The 25,757-nt window shown below is 50.4% G+C and overlaps 1 protein-coding gene across 1 annotated transcript in view; it reads right to left on the bottom strand.

Moving 5' to 3' along the window:
- The window catches only part of LOC144499486 (tripartite motif-containing protein 2-like), a 76,469-nt gene extending 53,183 nt beyond the window's left edge, over positions 1-23,286 (bottom strand). The window contains exons 1-2 of the mRNA XM_078221477.1: positions 23,089-23,286; positions 15,766-16,489 (exon numbers count right to left, since the gene is read on the bottom strand). Of these exons, the coding sequence (XP_078077603.1) occupies positions 15,766-16,489; positions 23,089-23,286 (922 nt within the window). The remainder of the gene's footprint in view (positions 1-15,765; positions 16,490-23,088) is intronic.
- Between the last annotated feature and the right edge of the window lie 2,471 nt (positions 23,287-25,757).

The following is a 25,757-nucleotide window of genomic DNA, read 5'->3' as shown; positions in this document are numbered from 1 at the left end:
TTATGCCCCCTTGTAATAGCTCCATCCACCCGAGGAAATAGTCTTTGAACGTTCACTCTATCTATCCCCTTCATCATTTTATACACCTCTATTAAGTCTCCCCTCAGCCTCCTCCGCTCCAGAGAGACCTGGAGATTTATCCACCTTCAATCCCATCAATTTCCCCAAAACCATTTCTCTACTATTGCTGATTTCCTTCAGCTCCTCATTAAAACTTGTGTTTCTCAGAACTTCTGGTACATTATTCATGTCTTCCTTTGTGAAGACTGAAGCAAAGCATGAATTTAGTTCCTCGGCCATTTCTTTATTCCCCGTTATGAATTCTCCCGTTTCTGACTGTAAGGGGCCGACATTTGTTTTTGTCAATCTTTTTCTCTTTACATACCAATAGAAACTTTTACAGTCAGTTTTTATGTTCCCCGCTAACTTACTTTCATACTCTATTTTCCCCTTTTTAATCAGTCCCTGGGTCCTCCTTTGCTGAATTTTAAACTGCTCCCAATCCTCAGGCCTTTTGCTTTCTCTTGCCAATTTGTAGCTTCTTCCTTGAATCTGATACGATCTCTAATTTCCTTGGCCCACTTGGTACACAGCCCTGAATGCTTGATGGGCCAAATGCCCCGTCTCTGTAGTGCAGTGATTCTATGATTGGTCAGAATATAAAGAATGGGGTAGAACCCTACAGAGTATTGACAGGCAGAGGGATCTGGGTGTACATGTCCACCGATCACTGAAAGTGGCAACACAGGTGGATAAGGTAGTCAAGAAGGCATACGGCATGCTTGCCTTCATTGGTCAGGGCATTGAGTATAAATATTGGCAGGTCATGCTGCAGCTGTACAGAACCTTAGTTAGGCCTCATTTAGAATATTGTGTACAATTCTGGTCACCACACTAGCAGAAGGATGTGGAGGCTTTGGAGATGGTGCAGAAGAGGTTTACCAGGATGTTGCCTGGTCTGGAGGGAGGGTATTAGCTAAGAGGAGAGGTTGGATAAACTCGGTTTGTTCTCACTGGAACAACGGAGGTTGAGGGGTGACCTGATAGAGGTCTATAAGATTATGAGGGGCATGGACAGAGTGGATAGTCAGATGCTCTTTCCTCGGGTAGAAAAGTCAAGTACTCGGGGACATAGGTTTAAGGTGCGTGGGGAAAAGTTTAGAGGAGTTGTGCGAGGCAGGTTTTTTTACACAGAAGGTGGTGGATATCTGGAACGCGCTGCCTGGGGAGGTGGTGGGAGCAGGTACAATAGTGGCATTTAAGCGGCAACTAGTTGAATACATGAATAGGATGGGAATGGAAGGATACGGACTCCATAAGTGCATATGGTTTTAGTTTCGGCTGACATCATGATCGGCGCAGGATTGGAGGGGCTGAAGGGCCTGTTCCTGTGCTGTACTGTTCTTTGTTCGGCAGATAATGCCTGAAATCTTAATCAGGAGAAAACAATTAGCGAATGAGAGGAAGCTAGGATAAAAAAACGGATAAAAAGGAAAAGAGTACGTAAAGAGTAAGAGAGTGAGAATGGGAGTTAATAGCAGATTATAATGAAACAGCCAATGAAATGAATAAGTATTTTGCTCTGTCTTCACCGTGAAGGATAACGAAAACATTCCAGTAAAAGCTGCAAATCGGGAGGTGGAAGGGAGAGAGGAACTTGGTGAAATTCCAATCACTGGGGAAGCGATACTGAGCAAACTGACAGAGACGCGACTGACACACTTTGTGAAAGGGACGTCCTATTTAACCAATTTAACCAATTTACTGCAGTTCTTTGAAGGAATAACACATGCCGTGGATAAAGGGGAACCTGTAGATGTTATGTACTTGGATTTCCAGAAGGCATTTGATAAGGCACCACATCAAAGGTTATTGTGGAAAATAAAAGCTCATGGAACAGTGTGAAAGATATTAGACTGGATTGGAAACTGGCTGACTGGCAGAGAGTATGTATAAATGGGTATTTTTCTGATTGGCAGGGTGTGGTGAGTAGTTCCACAGGGGTCCAGGCTGAGGCCTCAACCTTTACAATTCATATCACAGACTTAGATGAGGGGAGTGAAAGTACGGGAGCTAAATTTGCAGATGATACAGAGATGTTGTGAAGTGGACATAAGGAGTTTGCAGATGGATAGAGATCGGCTGAGTGAGTGGGCAAAAATCAGGCAGATGGAGGATAACGTGGGAAAATGTGAAGCTGTTGTGTGAAGAATAAAAAAGCAGAGTGTGACTTACACGGAGGAGCGCAGAATCCGAGGTGCAGAGGGATCTGGGCGTTCTTGTGCATGAGTCACAGAACATTAGTGTGCAGGTGCAGCAAGTAATTAAAGCGGCTAATGGAATGCAATCCTTTATTACGGGACAAATTGAACACAAAAGGAAGGATATTATGCCTCAGATGTACAGGGAATTGGTGACAGTACATCGCAAATACTGTGTGCAATTTTAATCTCCTTATTTAAGGAAAGATGTTAATGCATTGGAGGCGGTTCAGAGAAGGTTTATGAGATTGGCCTGGAATGAGTGGGTTGTCTGATGAGGAAAGGTTGGACAGGCTAGGCTTGTTTCATAGAGAATCACAGAATCCCTCCAGTGCAGAAGGAGGCCATTCAGCCCATCGAGTCTGCACTGACAACAATCCCACCCAAGACCTATCCCCATAACCCCACATAATCCCCCTGACACCAAAGAACAAGAACAACAACAGAGAACAGTACAGCACAGGAAACAGGCCCTTCGGCCCTCCAAGCCTGTGCCGTTCCTTGAACCAACTAGACCAATTGATTGCATCCCTCCATTCCCAGGCTGCTCATGTGACTATCTAGGTAAGTCTTAAACGATGTCAGCGTGCCTGCCTCCACCACCCTACTTGGCAGCGCATTCCAGGCCCCCACCACCCTCTGTGTAAAAAACATCCCTCTGATATCTGAGTTATACTTCCCCCCTCTCACCTTGAGCCCGTGACCCCTCGTGATCGTCACCTCCGACCTGGGAAAAAGCTTCCCACTGTTCACCCTATCTATCCCCTTCATAATCTTGTATACCTCTATTAGATCTCCCCTCATTCTCCGTCTTTTCAAGGAGAACAACCCCAGTCTACCCAATCTCTCCTCATAGCTAAGACCCTCCATACCAGGCAACATCCTGGTAAACCTTCTCTGCACTCTCTCTAACGCCTCCACGTCCTTCTGGTAGTGCGGCGACCAGAACTGGACGCAGTACTCCAAATGTGGCCTAACCAGCGTTCTATACAGCTGCATCATCAGACTCCAGCTTTTATACTCTATACCCCGTCCTATAAAGGCAAGCATACCATATGCCTTCTTCACCACCTTCTCCACCTGTGTTGCCACCTTCAAGGATTTGTGGACTTGCACACCTAGGTCCCTCTGTGTTTCTATACTCTTGATGGCTCTGCCATTTATTGTATAACTCCTCCCTACATTATTTCTTCCAAAATGCATCACTTCGCATTTATCCGGATTAAACTCCATCTGCCACCTCTCCGCCCAATTTTCCAGCCTATCTATATCCTGCTGTATTGCCCGACAATGCTCTTCGCTATCCGCAAGCCCAGCCATCTTCCTGTCATCCGCAAACTTGCTGATTACACCAGTTACACCTTCTTCCAAATCATTTATATATATCACACATAGCAGAGGTCCCAGTACAGAGCCCTGCGGAACACCACTGGTCACAGACCTCCAGCCGGAAAAAGACCCTTCGACCACTACCCTCTGTCTCCTATGGCCAAGCCAGTTCTCCATCCATCTAGCCACTTCTCCTTGTATCCCATGAGCCTTAACCTTCTTAACCAACCTGCCATGTGGGACTTTGTCAAATGCCTTACTGAAATCCATATAGACGACATCCACGGCCCTTCCTTCATCAACCGTTTTTGTCACTTCCTCAAAAAACTCCACCAAATTTGTAAGGCACGACCTCCCTCTTACAAAACCATGCTGTCTGTCACTAATGAGATTGTTCTGTTCTAAATGCACATACATCCTGTCTCTAAGAATCCTCTCCAACAACTTCCCTACCACGGACGTCAAGCTCACCGGCCTATAATTTCCCAGGGTTATCCCTGCTACCCTTCTTAAACAACGGGACCACATTCGCTATCCTCCAATCCTCAGGGACCTCACCCGTGTCCAAAGAAGCGACAAAGATTTCCGTCAGAGGCCCAGCAATTTCATCTCTCGTCTCCCTGAGCAGTCGAGGATAGATGCCATCAGGCCCTGGGACTTTGTCAGTTTTAATGTTCCCTAAAAAACCTAACACTTCCTCTCTTGTAATGGAGATTTTCTCTCACGGGTCAACACCTCCCTCCGAGACACTCCCGGTTAACACACCCCTCCCCTTCGTGAATACCGATGCAAAGTATTCATTTAGGATCTCCCCTATTCCCTTGGGTTCTAAGCATAATTCCCCTCCTTTGTCCCTGAGAGGTCCGATTTTCTCCCTGACAACTCTTTTGTTCCTAATGTATGAATAGAATGCCTTAGGATTCTCCTTAATCCTGCCTGCCAAGAACATCTCGTGACCTCTTTTTGCCCTTCTAACTCCCCGTTTGAGTTCTTTCCTACTCTCTCTGTATTCCTCCAGAGCTCCATCTGTTTTCAGTTGCCTGGACTTAACGTACGCCTCCCTTTTCATTTTAATCAGATCCTCAATTTCCCTGGTTATCCACGGCTCTCGAATCCTACCTTTCCTATCTTTCCTTTTTACAGGCACATGCCTATCCTGCAGCCTTATCAATAGTTCCTTAAAAGACTCCCACATGCCAGACGCGGACTTACCCTCGAACATCCTCTCCCAATCAACATCCACCAATTCCTGCCTAATCCGGCTATAGTTAGCCTTCCCCCAATTTAGCACCCTGCCCGTAGGACAGCACTCATCCTTGTCCATTACTATCCTAAAGTTAACAGAGTTGTGGTCACTATTTGCCACATGTTCCCCTACCGAAACTTTGACGACCTGACCGGGCTCATTTCCCAGAACTAGGTCCAGTATAGCCCCCTCTCTAGTCGGGCGATCTACATACTGTTCCAAAGAACCTTCCAGTACACATTTTACAAATTCCTCCCCGTCCGGAACCCCAGCTCTAAGCACTTTCCAGTCTGTGCCAGGGAAATTAAAGTCCCCCACTACAACAACCCTATGTTTTCTGCACCTATCCAGAATCTCCTGACATATCCTTTCCTCCACTTCCCGTGGGCTGTTGGGTGGTCTGTAGTACACCCCCAGCATAGTGACTGCACCCTTCCTGTTTCTGAGTTCCACCCACAGCGACTCAGTACATGACCCCTCTAAGTTGTCTACCCTCTGCACCGCGGTAATATGCTCCTTAACTAATATCGCTACTCCCCCACCTTTTTTTATAGCCCCTCCTCTGTCTCGCCTAAAACACTTATACCCCGGAATATTCAGCTGCCAGTCCTGTCCTTCTTTTAACCAAGTTTCCGTCACCGCAACCACATCCAAATTCCGCATAAGCATTAAGGCCCTAAGTTCGTCTGTTTTACCCGTTACACTCCTCGCATTGAAGCAGATGCACTCCAGACCTCCAGGCCCAGTCAGGTCCTCCTCCTCCAGAGTGCTCCTCTTCTTAGCTAGCCTTGCCCTGGCCCCCAGCTCAACCCCAGCCTCAGTATTTACTGACCTACTGTTTTGTTCCCCACCCCCCTGCCACACTAGTTTAAATCCTGCCGAAACACTCTAGCAAAACTCCCAGCCAGGATATTGCTCCCTTCCAGTTAAAGTGTAACCCATCCTTTCTGTCCAAAGATGTGCGGGTTAGGTTGATTGGCCAGGTTAAAAATTGCCCCTTAGAGTCCTGGGATGCGTAGGTTAGAGGGATTAGCGGGTAAATATGTGGGGGTAGGGCCTGGGTGGGATTGTGGTCGGTGCAGACTCGATGGACCGAATGGCCTCCTTCTGCACTGTAGGGTTTCTATGATTTCTATGACTTCTATGATGTACAGTTGCCATCCTGACTTGAAGATTTCCCAGTTATCTATGAATGTGGATAAGCCTACTAGAGGAGAGGCTGTACTTGATCTGGTGCTGGCTAATGAACCTGGACAGGTGGAGGATCTCTCGGTGGGTGAGCATCTTGGGGATAGCGATCATAATTCTATCTCCTTCACGATAGCATTGGAAAGAGATAGGATCAGGCAGGCTAGGAAAGTGTTTCTCTGGAGTAAAGGGAAATACAGTGTCATCAGGGAGGAAATTAGACGGGTAAATTGGAAGGAGGCATTCTTGGGGAAAAGTACCGAAGGAAAGTGGAGGGTTTTCAAGGAATGTTTGTCTGGAGCTCTGCATGACAACGTTCCGATGAGACAGGGGGGTGTTGGTAGGGTACAGGAACCGTGGTGCACGAAGGTTGTGATGAACCTGGTGAATAAGAAAAGAGAGGCGTACAGAAGGTTCAGAGAGCTAGGAGGTGTTAAGGATTTAGAGGAGTATACGGGATGTAGGAAGGAGCTTAAGAAGGAAATTAGGAGAGCGAGAAGGGGTCATGAGAAGGCCTTGGCGGGTAAGATTAAGGAGAATCCCAAGGCTTTCTACAAATATGTCAAGAGTAAAAGGATGAGATGTGAAGGCATAGGACCCTTAAAAGGTGAAGGGGGAAAAGTTTGTGCGGAACCGTTAGAAATGGCGGAGCTGCTTAATGAATACTTTACCTCGGTATTCACGGTGGAAAGGGATCTGGGTGGTTGTACTGCTGGTTTGCGGTGGACAGAAAGGATCGAGCATGTGGACATAAAGAAAGAGGATGTGTTGGAACCATTGAATGGCATCAAGGTTGGTAAGTCGCCGGGACCGGATGGGATGTACCCCAGGTTACTGTGGGAGGCGAGGGAGGAGATTGCGGAGCCTTTGGCGATGATCTTTGCATCGCCGATGGAGACGGGAGAGGTTCCGGAGGATTGGAGGATTGCAGATGTGGTCCCTATATTCAAGAAAGGGAACAGGGACAGCCCGGGAAATTACCGACCGGTGACTCTAACCTCAGTTGTTGGTAAGTTGATGGAGAGGATCCTGAGAGACAGGATTTATGATCATCTAGAGAAGTTTAGTATGATCAAAAGTAGTCAGCACGGCTTTGTCAAGGGCAGGTCATGCCTTACGAGCCTGGTTGAGTTCTTTGAAAATGTGACCAAACACATTGACGAAGGAAGAGCGGTGGATGTGGTCTATATGGACTTCAGCAAGGCGTTCGATAAGGTCCCCCATGCAAGACTTCTTGAGAAAGTGAGAGGGCATGGGATCCAAGGGGCTGTTGCCTTGTGGATCCAGAACTGGCTTGCCTGCAGAAGGCAGAGAGTGGCTGTGGAGGGGTTTTTCTCTGCATGGAGGTCAGTGACCAGTGGAGTGCCCCAGGGATCTGTTCTGGGACCCTTGCTGTTTGTCATTTTCATAAATGACCTGGATGAGGAAGTGGAGGGATGGGTTGGTAAGTTTGCTGACGACACCAAGGTAGGTGGTGTTGTGGATAGTTTGGAGGGATGTCAGAAGTTGCAGCGAGACATAGATAGAATGCAAGACTGGGCGGAGAAGTGGCAGATGGACTTCAACCCGGATAAGTGTGTGGTGATCCATTTTGGCAGATCCAATGGGATGAAGCAGCAGTATAATATGAAGGGTACCATTCTTAGCAGTGTAGAGGATCAGAAGGACCTTGGGGTCCGGGTCCATAGGACTCTTAAATCGGCCTCGCAGGTGGAGGATGCGGTCAAGAAGGCGTACGGCGTACTGGCCTTCATTAATCGAGGGATTGAGTTTAGGAGTCGGGAGATAATGCTGCAGCTTTATAGGACCCTGGTTAGACCCCACTTGGAGTACTGCGCGCAGTTCTGGTCACCTCATTACAGGAAAGATGTTGAAGCCATTGAAAGGGTGCAGAGGAGATTTACAAGGATGTTGCCTGGGATTGGGGGGCATGCCTTATGAGGATAGGTTGAGGGAACTTGGTCTCTTCTCCCTGGAGAGACGAAGGATGAGAGGTGACCTGATAGAGGTTTACAAGATGTTGAGAGGTCTGGATAGGGTAGACTCTCAGAGGCTATTTCCAAGGGCTGAAAAAGGGTTCCACAGGAGCAGGCTGAGGGTAGGGGAGCTTGTTTGTGCACTAATTTATTTAATTATTTTTCAGTTAAATTAGTGAAAAAAATCGGAGGTTTTTTTTTCTAAACAGGAAATAGGCCCAGCAGCAGCCTGGGAAGATTTTGGAGGGTTTAAAAGTAGGCCGCACCTTTGAGCGGGCAGCGTCGTTAGCGGGCAGTGGAGTGAGCAGGGGACAGAGTTAGAGCTAAAAGGGCTTTGGCTCACAGGGCTTCGGCGAGGAAGGTTGTTTGTTTGTTTTTCTTCGGTTACACCCCCTTTTTGTTTTATCCCCAAAACTAAAAAGGACATGGCTGGTATGAGTGGGAGGCCAGTATACTGCATTCGGTGTGGGATGTGGGAGTTCCTGGAGACAACTTGCCTCCCGGAAGTCCATATCTGTGCCAGATGTGTGGAACTGCATCTCCTGAAGGATCGTGTAAGGGAGCTGGAGCTGAGGCTCGATGAACTCAGTTTAGTTAGGGAAAATGAGAGAGTCATAGATAAAAGTTATAGTCAGGTAGTGACACCAGGGTCTCGGAAGGAAGACACGTGGGTCACGGTTAGGAGGGGTAATAGTCAGAAGGGTGATGTGCCAGAAAGCACCCCAGTGGCAGTCTCCCATAAGAGAAAGGGATGGGCAACAGATGGGAGAAGGGAAGGGAGTGAGCAGTCTGTGGAGGGATCCCCTGTGGTTGTCCCCCTCCACAATAGGTATATTGTTTTGGATTCTGTGGAGGGGGATGACCCTCCAGGGGTAAGCCACGAGGACCAGATCGCCTCCACGGAGACAGGCTCAGGGGTCCGGAAGGGAAAGAAGGGGTTTAGGAGAGCGATAGTTGTGGGGGACGCAATAGTTAGAGGCACGGACAGGCGCTTCTGTGGGACTGAACGAGAATCCAGGATGGTAGTCTGCCTCCCTGGTGCCGGGGTACTGGATGTCTCCGAGAGGGTAGGAAGCATATTTAAAAAGGAAGGTAGTCAAACGGATGTGATTGTACACATTGGTGAAAATGATGTAGGTAGGAAGAGCAGGGGGGTCATACGAGAGAAATTCAGGGAGTTGGGTGCTAGGCTAAAAAGTAAGACCTCCAGTGTAGCAATCTCTGGACTGCTCCCGGTGCCTAGTGCAAGTGAGGCTCGGAACAGGGAGATTCTACAGTTGAACGCGTGGCTAAAGGACTGGTGCAAGAGGGAGGGTTTTAAATTCATAGATAACTGGGAAATCTTCAAGTCAGGATGGCAACTGTACAGAAAGGATGGGTTACACCTTAACTGGAAGGGAGCAAATATCCTGGCTGGGAGTTTTGCTCGAGTGTTTCGGCAGGATTTAAACTAGTGTGGCAGGGGGGTGGGGAACAAAACAGGAGGTCAGTAAATACTGAGGCTGGGGTCGAGCTGGGGGCCAGGGCAAGGCTAGCTAAGAAGAGGAGCACTCTGGAGGAGGAGGGCCTGACTGGGCCTGGAGGTCTGGAGTGCATCTGCTTCAATGCGAGGAGTGTAACGGGTAAAACAGACGAACTTAGGGCCTTAATACTTGTGCGGAATTTGGATGTGGTTGCGGTGACGGAAACTTGGTTAAAAGAAGGACAGGACTGGCAGCTGAATATTCCGGGGTATCAGTGTTTTAGGCGAGACAGAGGAGGGGCTAAAAAAGGTGGGGGAGTAGCGATATTAGTTAAGAAGCATATTACCGCGGTGCAGAGGGTAGACAACTTAGAGGGGTCATGTACTGAGTCGCTGTGGGTGGAACTCAGAAACAGGAAGGGTGCAGTCACTATGCTGGGGGTGTACTACAGACCACCCAACAGCCCACGGGAAGTGGAGGAAAGGATATGTCAGGAGATTCTGGATAGGTGCAGAAAACATAGGGTTGTTGTAGTGGGGGACTTTAATTTCCCTGGCACAGACTGGAAAGTGCTTAGAGCTGGGGGACCGGACGGGGAGGAATTTGTAAAATGCATACTGGAAGGTTCTTTGGAACAGTATGTAGATAGCCCAACTAGAGAGGGGGCTATACTGGACCTAGTTCTGGGAAATGAGCCCGGTCAGGTCGTCAAAGTTTCGGTAGGGGAACATGTGGCAAATAGTGACCACAACTCTGTTAACTTTAGGATAGTAATGGACAAGGATGAGTGCTGTCCTACGGGCAGGGTGCTAAATTGGGGGAAGGCTGACTATAGCCGGATTAGGCAGGGATTGGTGGATGTTGATTGGGAGAGGATGTTCGAGGGTAAGTCCGCGTCTGGCATGTGGGAGTCTTTTAAGGAACTATTGATAAGGCTGCAGGATAGGCATGTGCCTGTAAAAAGGAAAGATAGGAAAGGTAGGATTCGAGAGCCGTGGATAACCAGGGAAATTGAGGATCTGATTAAAATGAAAAGGGAGGCGTACGTTAAGTCCAGGCAACTGAAAACAGATGGAGCTCTGGAGGAATACAGAGAGAGTAGGAAAGATCTCAAACGGGGAGTTAGAAGGGCAAAAAGAGGGCACGAGATGTTCTTGGCAGGCAGGATTAAGGAGAATCCTAAGGCATTCTATTCATACGTTAGGAACAAAAGAGTTGTCAGGGAGAAAATCGGACCTCTCAGGGACAAAGGAGGGGAATTATGCTTAGAACCCAAGGGAATAGGGGAGATCCTAAATGAATACTTTGCATCGGTATTCACGAAGGAGAGGGGCGTGTTAACCGGGAGTGTCTCGGAGGGAGGTGTTGACCCGTTAGAGAAAATCTCCATTACGAGAGAGGAAGTGTTAGGTTTTTTAGGGAACATTAAAACTGACAAAGCCCCAGGGCCTGATGGCATCTATCCTCGACTGCTCAGGGAGACGAGAGAGGAAATTGCTGGGCCTCTGACGGAAATCTTTGTCGCTTCTTTGGACACGGGTGAGGTCCCTGAGGATTGGAGGATAGCGAATGTGGTCCCGTTGTTTAAGAAGGGTAGCAGGGATAACCCAGGAAATTATAGGCCGGTGAGCTTGACGTCCGTGGTAGGGAAGTTGTTGGAGAGGATTCTTAGAGACAGGATGTATGTGCATTTAGAACGGAACAATCTCATTAGTGACAGACAGCATGGTTTTGTAAGAGGGAGGTCGTGCCTTACAAATTTGGTGGAGTTTTTTGAGGAAGTGACAAAAACGGTTGATGAAGGAAGGGCCGTGGATGTCGTCTATATGGATTTCAGTAAGGCATTTGACAAAGTCCCACATGGCAGGTTGGTTAAGAAGGTTAAGGCTCATGGGATACAAGGAGAAGTGGCTCGATGGGTGGAGAACTGGCTTGGCCATAGGAGACAGAGGGTAGTGGTCGAAGGGTCTTTTTCCGGCTGGAGGTGTGTGACCAGTGGTGTTCCGCAGGGCTCTGTACTGGGGCCTCTGCTATTTGTGATATATATAAATGATTTGGAAGAAGGTGTAACTGGTGTAATCAGCAAGTTTGCGGATGACACAAAGATGGCTGGAATTGCGGATAGCGAAGAGCATTGTCGGGCAATACAGCAGGATATAGATAGGCTGGAAAATTGGGCGGAGAGGTGGCAGATGGAATTTAATCCGGATAAATGCGAAGTGATGCATTTTGGAAGAAATAATGTAGGGAGGAGTTATACAATAAATGGCAGAGTCATCAGGAGTATAGAAACACAGAGGGACCTAGGTGTGCAAGTCCACAAATCCTTGAAGGTGGCAACACAGGTGGAGAAGGTGGTGAAGAAGGCATATAGAACATAGAACATAGAACATTACAGCGCAGAACAGGCCCTTCGGCCCACGATGTTGCACCGACCAGTTAAAAAAAAAAAAAACTGTGACCCTCCAACCTAAACCAATTTCTTTTCGTCCATGAACCTATCTACGGATCTCTTAAACGCCCCCAAACTAGGCGCATTTACTACTGATGCTGGCAGGGCATTCCAATCCCTCACCACCCTCTGGGTAAAGAACCTACCCCTGACATCGGTTCTATAACTACCCCCCCTCAATTTAAAGCCATGCCCCCTCGTGCTGGATTTCTCCATCAGAGGAAAAAGGCTATCACTATCCACCCTATCTAAACCTCTAATCATCTTATATGTTTCAATAAGATCCCCTCTTAGCCGCCGCCTTTCCAGCGAAAACAATCCCAAATCCCTCAGCCTCTCCTGGTATGCTTGCCTTTATAGGACGGGGTATAGAGTATAAAAGCTGGAGTCTGATGATGCAGCTGTATAGAACGCTGGTTAGGCCGCATTTGGAGTACTGCGTCCAGTTCTGGTCGCCGCACTACCAGAAGGACGTGGAGGCATTGGAGAGAGTGCAGAGAAGGTTTACCAGGATGTTGCCTGGTATGGAGGGTCTTAGCTATGAGGAGAGATTGGGTAGACTGGGGTTGTTCTCCTTGGAAAGACGGAGAATGAGGGGAGATCTAATAGAGGTATACAAGATTATGAAGGGTATAGATAGGGTGAACAGTGGGAAGCTTTTTCCCAGGTCGGAGGTGACGATCACGAGGGGTCACGGGCTCAAGCTGAGAGGGGCGAAGTATAACTCAGACATCAGAGGGACGTTTTTTACACAGAGGGTGGTGGGGGCCTGGAATGCGCTGCCAAGTAGGGTGGTGGAGGCAGGCACGCTGACATCGTTTAAGACTTACCTGGATAGTCACATGAGCAGCCTGGGAATGGAGGGATACAAACGATTGGTCTAGTTGGACCAAGGAGCGGCACAGGCTTGGAGGGCCGAAGGGCCTGTTTCCTGTGCTGTACTGTTCTTTGTTCTTTGTTCTTTGAAATGGTTGCTACGAGAGGACACAGGTTTAAGGTGCTGGGGGGTAGGTACAGAGGAGATGTCAGGGGTAAGTTTTTCACTCTGAGGGTGGTGGGTGAGTGGAATTGGCTGACGTCGGTGGTGGTGGAGGCAAACTCGTTGGGGTCTTTTAAGAGACTTCTGGATGAGTACATGGGATTTAATGGGATTGAGGGCTATAGATAGGCCTAGAGGTAGGGATATGATCAGTGCAACTTGTGGGCCGAAGGGCCTGTTTGTGCTGTGGCTTTCTATGTTCTATGTTCTATGAATTTAAAACCCTCCCTCTTGCACCAGTCCTTTAGCCACGCGTTCAACTGTCGAATCTCCCTGTTCCGAGCCTCACTTGCACTAGACACCGGGAGCAGTCCAGAGATTGCTACCCTGGAGGCCTTACTTTTTAGCCTAACACCCAACTCCCTGAATTTCTCTCGTATGACCCCCCTGCTCTTCCTACCTACATCATTTTCACCAATATGTATAATCACATCCGTTTGACTACCTTCCTTTTTAAATATGCTTCCTACCCTCTCGGAGACATCCAGTACCCCGGCACCAGGGAGGCAGACTACCATCCTGGATTCTCGTTCACTCCCACAGAAGCGCCTGTCCGTGCCTCTAACCATTGCGTCCCCCACAACTATCGCTCTCCTAAACCCCTTCTTTCCCTTCCGGACCCCTGAGCCTGTCTCCGTGGAGGCGATCTGGTCCTCGTGGCTTACCCCTGGAGGGTCATCCCCCTCCACAGAATCCAAAACAATATACCTATTTTGGAGAGGGACAACCACAGGGGACCCCTCCACAGACTGCTCACTCCCTTCCCTTCTCCCATCTGTTGCCCATCCCTTTCTTTTATGGGAGACTGCCACTGGGGTACTTTCTGGCACATCACCCTTCTGACTATTACCCCTCCTAACCGCGACCCACGTGTCTTCCTTCCGAGACCCTGGTGTCACTACCTGACTATAACTTTTATCTATTAATCTCTCATTTTCCCTAACTAAACTGAGTTCATCGAGCCTCAGCTCCAGCTCCCTTACACGATCCTTCAGGAGATGCAGTTCCACACATCTGGCACAGATATGGACTTCCGGGAGGCAAGTTGTCTCCAGGAACTCCCACATCCCACACCGAATGCAGTATACTGGCCTCCCACTCATACCAGCCATGTCCTTTTTAGTTTTTGGGAGATAAAACAAAAAAGGGGGTGTAACAGAAGAAAAACAAACAAACAACCTTCCTCGCCTTCGCCGAAGCCCTGTGAGCCAAAGCCCTTACAGCTCACACTCTGCTCCCTGCTCACTCCGCTGCCCGCTCCAGACGCTGCCTGCTCAAAAGTGCGGCCTGCTTTTAAACCCTCCAAAAAAACCTCCCCAGGCTGCTCCTGGGCCTTCTCCCTGTTTTGAAAAAAACCTCCGATTTTTAAGCCAAATTTAACTGAAAAATAAATAAATAAATAAAATGCAGACACAATCTCTCTTACCCTCAGCCTGCTCCTGTGGAACAGTGAGGGGCAATTCCACCCAGATATGTTCCCCACAACCCCAAGTATCTACCCCACTAATCCCCCGAATCTACACACGTTAGAACACTAAGGGGCAATTTATCACGGCCAATACACCTAACGCGCACATCTTTTGGACTGTGGGAGGAAACCAGAGCACCCGGAGGAAACCCACGCAGACATGGGGAGAACGTGCAAATTCCACACAGACAGTGACCCAAGCTAAGATTGGAACCCGGGTCCCTGGCGTTGTGAGGCAGCCGTGCTAACCACTGTGCCACCGTGCTGCCCTGGGTCCCTGGCGTTGTGAGGCAGCAGTGCTAACCCACTGTGCCACCGTGCTGCCCTGGGTCCCTGGCGTTGTGAGGCAGCAGTGCTAACCCACTGTGCCACCGTGCTGCCCTGGGTCCCTGGCGCTGTGAGGGAGCAGTGCTAACCACTGTGCCACCGTGCTGCCCTGGGTCCCTGGCGTTGTGAGGCAGCAGTGCTAACCCACTGTGCCACCGTGCTGCCCCGGGTCCCTGGCGTTGTGAGGCAGCAGTGCTAACCACTGTGTCACCGTGCTGCCCCGGGTCCCTGGCACTGTGAGGGAGCAGTGCTAACCCACTGTGTCACCGTGCCGCCCTGGGTCCCTGGCACTGTGAGGCAGCAGTGCTAACCACTGTGTCACCGTGCTGCCCCGGGTCCCTGGCGCTGTGAGGCAGCAGTGCTAACCCACTGTGCCACCGTGCCGCCCCTGGAGTTTAGGAGAGTGAGGGAGAGTTGACTGAAGTATCAAATATCGTGAACGGCCTCGACAAGGTGAACGTGGAAAGGATGTTTCCTCTTGTGGGTAAGTCCAGAACTAGGGGGTACTGTTTTAAAATGAGGGGTCATCCTTTTAGGACAGAGATGAGGAGAATTTCTTTCTCTCAGAGGCTTGTGCGACTTTGGAACCTTGCCTTAGAGGGTGGGGGAGACAGAGTCACTGAATATTAAGGTGGAGTTAGATAGATTCTAGTTGGACAAGTGAATCAAAGGTTATCGGGGTAGACGGGGAATGTGGAATTAGAAACACAAACAGATCAGCCAGCATCTCATTGAATTGTGGGGCAGGCTCGAGGGGCCGAATGGTCTACTGCTGTTTGAATAATTAAAAACAATCCAGAATATTAGTTACCCCCATCACATTATTAAAACTACTGGATTGTTGGAAAAGCCCATCTGGTTCACTAATGTCCTTTAGGGAAGGAAATCTGCTGTCCTTACCCTGTCTGGCCTACATGTGACTCCGGAGCCACAGCAATGTGGGTGACTCTGCACTGCCCCCTCATGGGCATTTGGGCCGGTGATTCTCAGCCCATGGAAGATTTTTAAAGACTCACCGATGCGAATAATTAGCTCATCCTCGATCGGATTGTCCTTCTTCTTGCCGCTGCTGTACATACTGGCTGGGCGACGCACGGCTTTCTGCCGAATGTGTCCACTACTGGGAGACTTCACCCTGCGCTTGACATCGTCAGGAGAGTGTGCAGCGTCAGAGGGTTTCGTGGCTCTGACTCTGTAGGGACTGCCTTTCACGGGCTGATCGTACAGGGTGACAGAGAGGGTAAAGTCTCCCTCTGTCTTGAGGGTGTACAGTAAGTCGTATGTGCCGTTCCTGTTATCCAGCACCTCCCCCTCAGTGAAGCTCCCATCCGGGGCCGTGACCTCGGCGCGCAGGATGGCGTTGCCACTTTTCACCAGCTCACCATCTTTATCCTTGGTTGTCACGGTGACCGTTGTCTGTTGGCCAACCACAGCGTGACGCAGACCCTCCCCCGTAGCGACGGTCTGCTGAGCAATGGCGCTGGTGGTGATCAGGACTCCGAGGTTCTGGATGGACTTCCTCACTCCGTCTGTCTCCACTCTCAGGTCCAGGTGATGGTTTTCCTGCGGCTGGAGCGGGAAGTCCTGTCCAGCCAGTTCGTTCAGCGTCTCACTCATCTGTTTCTTCACCAGTAAAACCTCCGTCTCTGTCCCGTGGCTGAGGGCTTGTTCTGTAAACTCGGAACTGCTCCGGATCTTCTCCTCCCCCTGGAGCAGATACTCCAACTGAGTCTGAAGGACCTGGAGGGAGGGGGTTAAAGAACAAGCATGAGCTTTCCAACCTCACCCCCCCCTGCCCACGGCACCTTCCCATGCAATCGGAGAAGGTGCATCACCGGCCCGTTTGCCGCCTCCCTGCTCACCCTCCCTGCTCACCCTCCCTGCTCACCCTCCCTGCTCACCCTCCCTGCCCACCCTCCCTGCTCACCCTCCCTGCCCACCCTCCCTGCCCACCCTCCCTGCCCACCCTCCCTGCCCACCCTCCCTGCTCACCCTCCCTGCTCACCCTCCCTGCCCACCCTCCCTGCCCACCCTCCCTGCCCACCCTCCCTGCTCACCCTCCCTGCTCACCCTCCCTGCCCACCCTCCCTGCTCACCCTCCCTGCTCACCCTCCCTGCCCACCCTCCCTGCCCACCCTCCCTGCCCACCCTCCCTGCTCACCCTCCCTGCCCACCCTCCCTGCTCACCCTCCCTGCTCACCCTCCCCGCTCACCCTCCCTGCTCACCCTCCCCGCTCACCCTCCCTGCTCACCCTCCCAGTCCTGAACACCCCGTTCGGGAAGCTATTGCAGAAAATACGGACACATGGGATTGAGGGTGATTTAGCGGTTTGGATCAGGAATTGGCTAGAAGAAAACAGAGGGTGGTGGTTGATGGGAAATATTCATCCTGGAGTTCAGTTACTAGTGGTGTGCCGCAAGGATCTGTTTTGGGGCCACTGCTGTTTGTCATTTTTATTAATGACCTGGATGAGGGTGTGGAAGGATGGATTAGTAAATTTGCGGATGACACTAAAGTCGGTGGAGTTGTAGACAGTGCGGAGGGAAGTGGCAGTTTACAGAGGGACATAGATAAGCTGCAGAGCTGGGCTGAGAGGTGGCAAATGGAGTTCAATGCGGAAAAGTGTGAGGTGATTCACTTTGGAAGGAGTAACAGGAATACAGAGTACTGGGCTAATGGTAAGATACTTGGTAGTGTGGATGAACAGAGGGATCTGGGTGTCCATTGCATAGATCCCTGAAAGTTGGCACCCAGGTTGATAGGGGTGTTAAGAAGGTGTACGGTGTGTTAGCTTTTATTGGTAGAGGGATTGAGTTTCGGAGCCAGGAGGTCATGTTGCAGCTGCACAAAACTCTGGTGCGGCCGCACTTGGAGTATTGCGTACAGTTCTGGTCGCTGCATTATAGGAAGGATGTGGAAGCATTGGAAAGGGTGCAGAGGAGATTTACCAGGATGTTGCCTGGTATGGTGGGAAGGTCTTATGAGGAAAGGCTGAGGGGCTTGAGGCTGTTTTCATTAGAGAGAAGAAGGTTAAGAGGTGACTTAATAGAGGCATACAAGATGATCAGAGGATTAGATAGGGTGGATAGTGAGAGCCTTTTTCCTCGGATGGTGATGGCTAGCACGAGGGGACATAGCTTTAAATTGAGGGGTGAGAGATATAGGACAGATGTTAGAGGTAGGTTCTTTACTCAGAGAGTAGTAAGGGCGTGGAATGCCCTGCCTGCAGCAGTAGTGGACTCGTCAACATTAAGGGCATTTAAGTGGTTATTGGATAAACATATGGATGATATTGGAATAGTGTAGATTAGAGGGGCTTTAGATTGGTTCCACTGGTCGGCGCAACATTGAGGGCCGAAGGGCCTGTACTGCGCTGTAATGTTCTATGTTCTATGTTCAGGTGAAGCAGCGCTCCACAGGCACCTCCTTCAGCCTGGTTTACTATAAACTGTAGACTGAACGCAGACTGGATGAGTCCTTTGCAGAATACCTTCGCTCAGTCTATGAGCATGACCCCAAACTCCTGGTCATAGAACATAGAACAGTAGAGCACAGAACAGGCCCTTCGGCCCACGATGTTGTGCCGAGCTTTATCTGAAACCAAGATCAAGCTATCCCACTCCCTATCATCCTGGTGTGCTCCATGTGCCTATCCAATAACCGCTTAAATGTTCCTAAAGTGTCTGACTCCACTATCACTGCAGGCAGTCCATTCCACACCCCAACCACTCTCTGCGTAAAGAACCTACCTCTGATATCCTTCCTGTATCTCCCACCACGAACCCTATAGTTATGCCCCCTTGTAATAGCTCCATCCACCCGAGGAAATAGTCTTTGAACGTTCACTCTATCTATCCCCTTCATCATTTTATAAACCTCTATTAAGTCTCCCCTCAGCCTCCTCCGCTCCAGAGAGAACAGCCCTAGCTCCCTCAACCTTTCCTCATAAGACCTACCCTCCAAACCAGGCAGCATCCTGGTAAATCTCCTCTGCACTCTTTCCAGTGCTTCCACATCCTTCTTATAGTGAGGTGACCAGAACTGCACACAATATTCCAAATGTGGTCTCACCAAGGTCCTGTACAGTTGCAGCATAACCCCACGGCTCTTAAACTCCAACCCCCTGTTAATAAAAGTTAACACACTATAGGCCTTCTTCACAGCTCTATCCACTTGAGTGGCAACCTTTAGAGATCTGTGGATATGAACCCCAAGATCTCTCTGTTCCTCCACAGTCTTCAGAACCCTACCTTTGACCCTGTAATCCACATTTTAATTAGTCCTACCAAAATGAATCGCCTCACATTTATCAGGGTTAAACTCCATTTGCCATTTTTCAGCCCAGCTTTGCATCCTATCTATGTCTCTTTGCAGCCTACAACAGCCCTCCACCTCATCCACTACTCCACCAATCTTGGTGTCATCAGCAGATTTACTGATCCACCCTTCAGCCCCCTCCTCTAAGTCATTAATAAAAATCACAAAGAGCAGAGGACCAAGCACTGATCCCTGTGGCACTCCGCTAGCAACCTGCCTCCAATCCGAAAATTTTCCATCGACCACCACCCTCTGTCTTCAATCAGACAGCCAGTTACCTATCCAATCGGCCAACTTTCCCTCTATCCCACACCTCCTCACTTTCATCATAAGCCGACCATGGGGGACCTTATCAAACGCCTTACTAAAATCCATGTATATGACATCAACTGCCCTACCTTCATCAACACACTTAGTTACCTCCTCAAAAAATTCAATCAATTTTGTGAGGCACGACTTGCCCTTCACGAATCCGTGCTGACTATCCCGGATTAATCTGCATCTTTCTAAATGGTCGTAAATCCCATCCCTAAGGACCTTTTCCATCAATTTACCAACCACCGAAGTAAGACTAACCGGTCTATAATTACCAGGGTCATTTCTATTCCCTTTCTTAAACAGAGGAATAACATTCGCCACTCTCCAGTCCTCTGGCAACATCCCCGTGGACAGTGAGGACCCAAAGATCAAAGCCAAAGGCTCTGCTATCTCATCCTTTGCCTCCCAAAGAATCCTAGGATATATTTCATCAGGCCCAGGGGACTTATCGACCTTCAGTTTATTCAAAACTGCCAGGACATCCTCCCTCCGAACATCTATTTCCTCCAGCCTATTAGCCTGTAACACCTTCTCTTCCTCAAAAACATGGCCCCTCTCCTTGGTGAACACTGAAGAAAAGTATTCATTCATCACCTGCCATTTTAACTCAGCATCTTGCTGCCACATCCATGCTCGGGCTGCTGTCGTGCTCCCGTCAGGCCCAGCGTGAGCTGCAGGATCAGCACCTCCTTCTGATCAGCTACACACCACACCTGCACACGCACCTGCACACACACACATGCATGTGCACAGACACACGCGCTCTCACCCACACGCGCTCTCACCCACACGCGCTCTCACCCACACGCGCTCTCACCCACACGCGCTCTCACCCACACGCGCTCTCACCCACACGCTCTCTCACCCACACGCTCTCTCACCCACACGCTCTCTCACCCACACGCTCTCTCACCCACACGCTCTCTCACCCACACGCGCTCTCACCCACACGCGCTCTCACCCACACGCGCACTCACTCACACGCGCACTCACCCACACGCGCTCTCACTCACACGCGCACTCACTCACACGCGCACTCACTCACACGCGCACTCACTCACACGCGCACTCACCCACACGCGCTCTCACCCACACGCGCTCTCACCCACACGCTCTCTCACCCACACGCTCTCACCCACACGCTCTCTCACCCACACGCGCTCTCACCCACACGCGCTCTCACCCACACGCGCTCTCACCCACACGCGCACTCACCCACACGCGCTCTCACCCACACGCTCTCTCACCCACACGCGCTCTCACCCACACGCGCTCTCACCCACACGCGCTCTCACCCACACGCGCTCTCACCCACACGCGCTCTCACCCACACGCGCTCTCACCCACACGCGCTCTCACCCACACGCGCACTCACCCACACGCGCTCTCACCCACACGCGCTCTCACCCACACGCTCTCTCACCCACACGCTCTCTCACCCACACGCTCTCTCACCCACACGCTCTCTCACCCACACGCTCTCTCACCCACACGCTCTCTCACCCACACGCGCGCTCACCCACAAGCGCGCTCACTCACACGCGCGCTCACCCACACGCGCGCTCACCCACACCCACACTCACCCACACCCACACTCACCCACACCCACACTCACCCACACCCACACTCACCCACACACAGACATATAGACTCACACAGACACGCGCACTCACTCTCACACTCACAGGGCCTTCTGTCACTCTCGGTTTTGATTTCACTGAGCACCGAGTGTAGTTTTCTGATGAGCACATTCCGCTGTCTCACCTTCATTCCCTGTCAACACCTTCTTTAGTCTTTCTCAGAGGGTAGTGAATCTCTGGAATTCTCTGCCCATTGAAGTGGTGGAGGCTTCCTCGTTGAATATGTTTAAATCACGGGTAGATAGTTTTCTGATCGATAAGGGAATTAGGGGATATGGGGAGCAGGCGGGTAAGTGGAACTGATTCGCTTCAGATCAGCCATGATCTTGTTGAATGGCGGGGCAGGCTCGAGGGGCCAGATGGCCTACTCCTGCTCCTATTTCTTATGTTCTTATGTTCACGCTGCCATTTACACTTCCTCCATTTTGTGCCTCACATCCTTGTTGCGATCTCTGTTCGCTCCCACCAATCACTGACTTGTCAAAGTTCCCACCCTCTCAAAGACAATATCAAATCCACCACATTCTGCCTCTCTGAGCTGCCTTTATCATTCACATCAATGACTGGGATAGGGAGACGTGCCGAGGTTTCTATAATGACAGCTAAGGTCAGTGTTGGCACTGAAACTGCCGCCCAGTTGGCAGCTTCCCCCCAGCCTATTGTCTGGGATACAGGAGAAAAACACCTCCTGCATTTCCACGGCGTATCACCTCGGATCATCCCAGCTCTTTAATAATGCAGACACCACGTTTACTATCCACCCCTCACACAGCTAGCTCCGGGGAACAGAGGCATCTCGGGGTAAATATTCACAGATCCCTGAGGGTGGCAGAGCACATGAATAGGATAGTTAAGAAGGCATATGGGACACTTGCTTTTATCAGTCGTTGTATAGAATACAAGAGCAAGGAGTTAATGTTGGAGTTGTACAGAGTGTTGGTGAGGCCACAGCTGGGGTTCTGTGTGGGGCCTGGTCACCTCACTATAGGAAGGATGTGATGACACTCGAGGGGGTACAGAGGAGGTTCACCAGGATGCTGCCTGGGATGGAGCTACAAGGAGAGGCCCAGCACACATCCATTGGAATCTCACTCACTCACTCACTGCCACCACAGGGGACACCCGCCCTCACTCTCTCACACACACCCTCATTTCCCCTGTGGGTCCTCCTCACCTCACTGCTCCCACTCACCATCCACATTTACTGGGCACCCTCTGCCCTGGCACGCGCCCAGCTCACACTCCCTCCATTTGTCTCCTTACACAGCAGCTGGCTCACTGCAAGAGGGAGAGATCCCATTGGGCGGAGGGCTGCCAAGGTCACTGCTGTATATTTGGGGAGTTCCTGTGTGTGGCACGGTCCCTTTAAGAGGGCAGTCACATGATCACTCTGTGGCATCATCAGCACCTCGGCAGTTCGGGATTGGAGCCCGTCCGGCGCCCCTTTAAAAACCCCAAACCCCAAAACCCCCAAACCCCAAACCCCCAAAACCCCAAAACCCAAAACCCCCAAAACCCAAAACCCCAAAACCCCCAAAACCCCAAACCCCCCAAAACCCCCAAAACCCCAAAACCCCAAAACCCCAAACCCCAAAACCCCCAAAACCCAAAACCCCCAAAACCCCAAACCCCAAAACCCCAAACCCAAACCCCAAACCCCAAACCCCCAAAACCTCCAAAACCCCAAACCCAAAACCCCAAAACCCCAAAACCCCAAAACCCCCAAAACCCAAAACCCCAAACCCCCAAAACCCCAAACCCTAAACCCCAAACCCCAAAACACCAAACCCCAAACCCCAAAACCCCAAAACCTGTTTCCATCAAACCGTATGTGGACCTCCTGAATGGAACTGACCCCCACACCCCCCACCCCATCACGCCCACCCATCCCCACCCCCACCCGTACCCCCCATTCCTACCCCCACTGCCTACCAACCCTCACCCCCACCCCAAAACCACCCCCCCCATTCCCCCAACTCCCCATTCTTGCCCCCTCCCCACCCCTCCGCCTACCAACCCCCACCCCCAAAACCACCTCCCTCCCCCGCCCCAGCTGTCCTCACCTTCTGTTTGCTGTTGCACATTCCCTCCAGTTCAGAGATCAGCGTGGATTTGCGCTGATGGAGAACTCTCTGAAGTTCCTCGAAGATGTTGCTGATCTCACTCACCGCCGTGTTCTTGCGCTCCGTAAGCTGACGGCAAATCTCGTGGACAAGATCGATGGCGGCATTGAGCTGTGGCAAACTGAGGGGAAAACTCATCATTAACCCTTTAAATCCTGAGACTGAGGGGAAAACTCATCATTAACCCATTAAATTCCAAGACTGACGGGAAAACTCATTATTAACCCTTTAAATCCCGAGTCTGTGGGGAAGATTCTGAAAGATGTGCTGGTTTGGTGCATTGACCCGAACAGGTGCTGGAGTGTGGCAACTAGAGGAATTTCACACTAACTTCATTGCAGTGTTAATGTAAGCCTACTTGTGACCAATAAATAAACTTTATAAAAAGATTCAGCATTAACCCTTTAGATCACAGAATCACAAAATCACAGAATCACAGAATCCCACAGTGCAGAAGAGGCCGTTCGGCCCATCGAGTCTGCACCGAACACAATCCCACCCAGGCCCTACCCCCATGTCCCTACATATTTACCCACTAATCCCTCTAACCTACACATCCCAGGACACTAAGGGGCAATTTTAGCATAGCCAATCAACCTAACCTGCACATCTTTGGACTGTGGGAGGAAACCGGAGCACCCGGAGGAAACCCGCGCAGACCTGCCCACCTAATCCCATCTGCCAGCACTTGGCCCATAGCCCTGAATGTTATGATGTGCCAAGTGCTCATCCAGGTACTTTTTAAAGGATGTGAAGCATCCCACCTCCACCACCCTCCCAGGCAGCGCATTCCAGACCCTCACCACCCTCTGGGTAAAAGCTTTTTCCTCACATCCCCCCAAACCTCCTGCCCCTCACCTTGAACCGATGTCCCCTCGTGACTGACCCTCCAACTAAGTTAACGCACTTAAGGGTTCTGCAATTTACTTATACAGTAAATGGCAGAACCCTGAAAAGTATTGATAGGCAGAGGGATCTGGGTGTACAGGTACACAGGTCACTGAAAGTGGCAACGCAGGTGGAGAAGGTAGTCAAGAAGGCATACGGCATGCTTGCCTTCATCGGCCGGGGTATTGAGTTTAAAAATTGGCAAGTCATGTTGCAGCTTTATAGAACCTTAGTTAGGCCGTACTTGGAATATAGTGTTCAATTCTGGTCACCACACTATCAGAAGGATGTGGAAGCTTTGGAGAGGGTACAGAAAAGATTTACCAGGATGTTGCCTGGTATGGAGGGCATTAACTATGAGGAGAGGTTGGAGAAACTTGGTTTGTTCTCACTGGAGCGATGGAGGTTGAGGAGAAACCTGATAGAACTCTACACGATTATGAGAGGCATGGACAGAGTGGATAGTCAGAAGCTTTTTCCCAGGGTGGAAGAGTCAATAACTCGGGGGCACAGGTTTAAGGTGCGAGGGGCAAGGTTTAAAGGAGATGTACGAGGCAGATTTTTTACACAGAGGGTGGTGGGTGCCTGGAACTCGTTGCCGGGGGAGGTAGTGGAAGCGGATACGATAGTGAGTTTTAAGGGGCGTCTTGACAAATACATGAATAGGATGGGAATAGAGGGATATGGTCCCCGGAAGGGTAGGGGGTTTTAGTTCAGACGGGCAGCATGGTCGGTGCAGGCTTGGAGGGCCGAAGGGCCTGTTCCTGTGCTGGAATTTTCTTTGTTTTTTGTAAGGGGAACAGCTGCTCCTTATCCACTCAGTCCGTGTCCCTCATAATCTTGAACACCTCGATCAGGTCGCCCCTCAGTCTTCTCTGCTCCAATGAAAACAACCCAAGCCTATCCAACCTCTCTTTCATAACTTACATGTTCCATCCCAGGCAGCATCCTGGTGAATCTCCTCTGCACCCCCTCCTGTGCAATCACATCCTTCCTATAATGTGGCGACCAGAACTGCACACAGTGCTCCAGCTGTGGCCTCATCAAAGTTCTATACAACTCCAACACGACCTCTCTGCTTTTGTAATCTATACCCCGATTGATAAAGGCGAGTGTGCCATATGCCTTTTTCACCACCCTATTAACCTGCCTTTCCGCCTTCAGAGATCTGTGGACAAACACGGCAAGAAGATGTCCCTTTATTCTTCAGAACCTTTCCCAGTGTCAGCCCTTTCCCAGTGTCAGCCCTTTCCCAGTGTCAGCCCTTTCCCAGTGTCAGCCCTTTCCCAGTGTCAGACCTTTCCCAGTGTCAGCCCTTTCCCAGTGTCAGCCCTTTCCCAGTGTCAGCCCTTTCCCAGTGTCAGACCTTTCCCAGTGTCAGACCTTTCCCAGTGTCAGCCCTTTCCCAGTGTCAGCCCTTTCCCAGTGTCAGACCTTTCCCAGTGTCAGACCTTTCCCAGTGTCAGACCTTTCCCAGTGTCAGACCTTTTCCAGTGTGCTTCCTTGTCAAATTACTCTTATATCTTCCTGTAACCCAAGACACTCAGCCTCACTGTTAATCACCCGGCCAATCATTGTGTCATCGGCAAAGTTACTGATCCTACCCCCCACATAGTCATCAATGTCATTTGTATAAATGACAAACAATAGGGGGCGCAGCACGGACCCCTGTGGTTCGCCACTGGTCACTGTCCTCCAGTCACTGAAGCAGCCGTCTGTCA

The sequence above is a fragment of the Mustelus asterias genome, chromosome 10, assembly GCF_964213995.1.
Source record: "Mustelus asterias chromosome 10, sMusAst1.hap1.1, whole genome shotgun sequence".
Taxonomy (NCBI): domain Eukaryota; kingdom Metazoa; phylum Chordata; class Chondrichthyes; order Carcharhiniformes; family Triakidae; genus Mustelus; species Mustelus asterias.
Note: the sequence above shows the minus strand (reverse complement) of the source record. Positions and strands in the feature narration are given on the sequence as shown.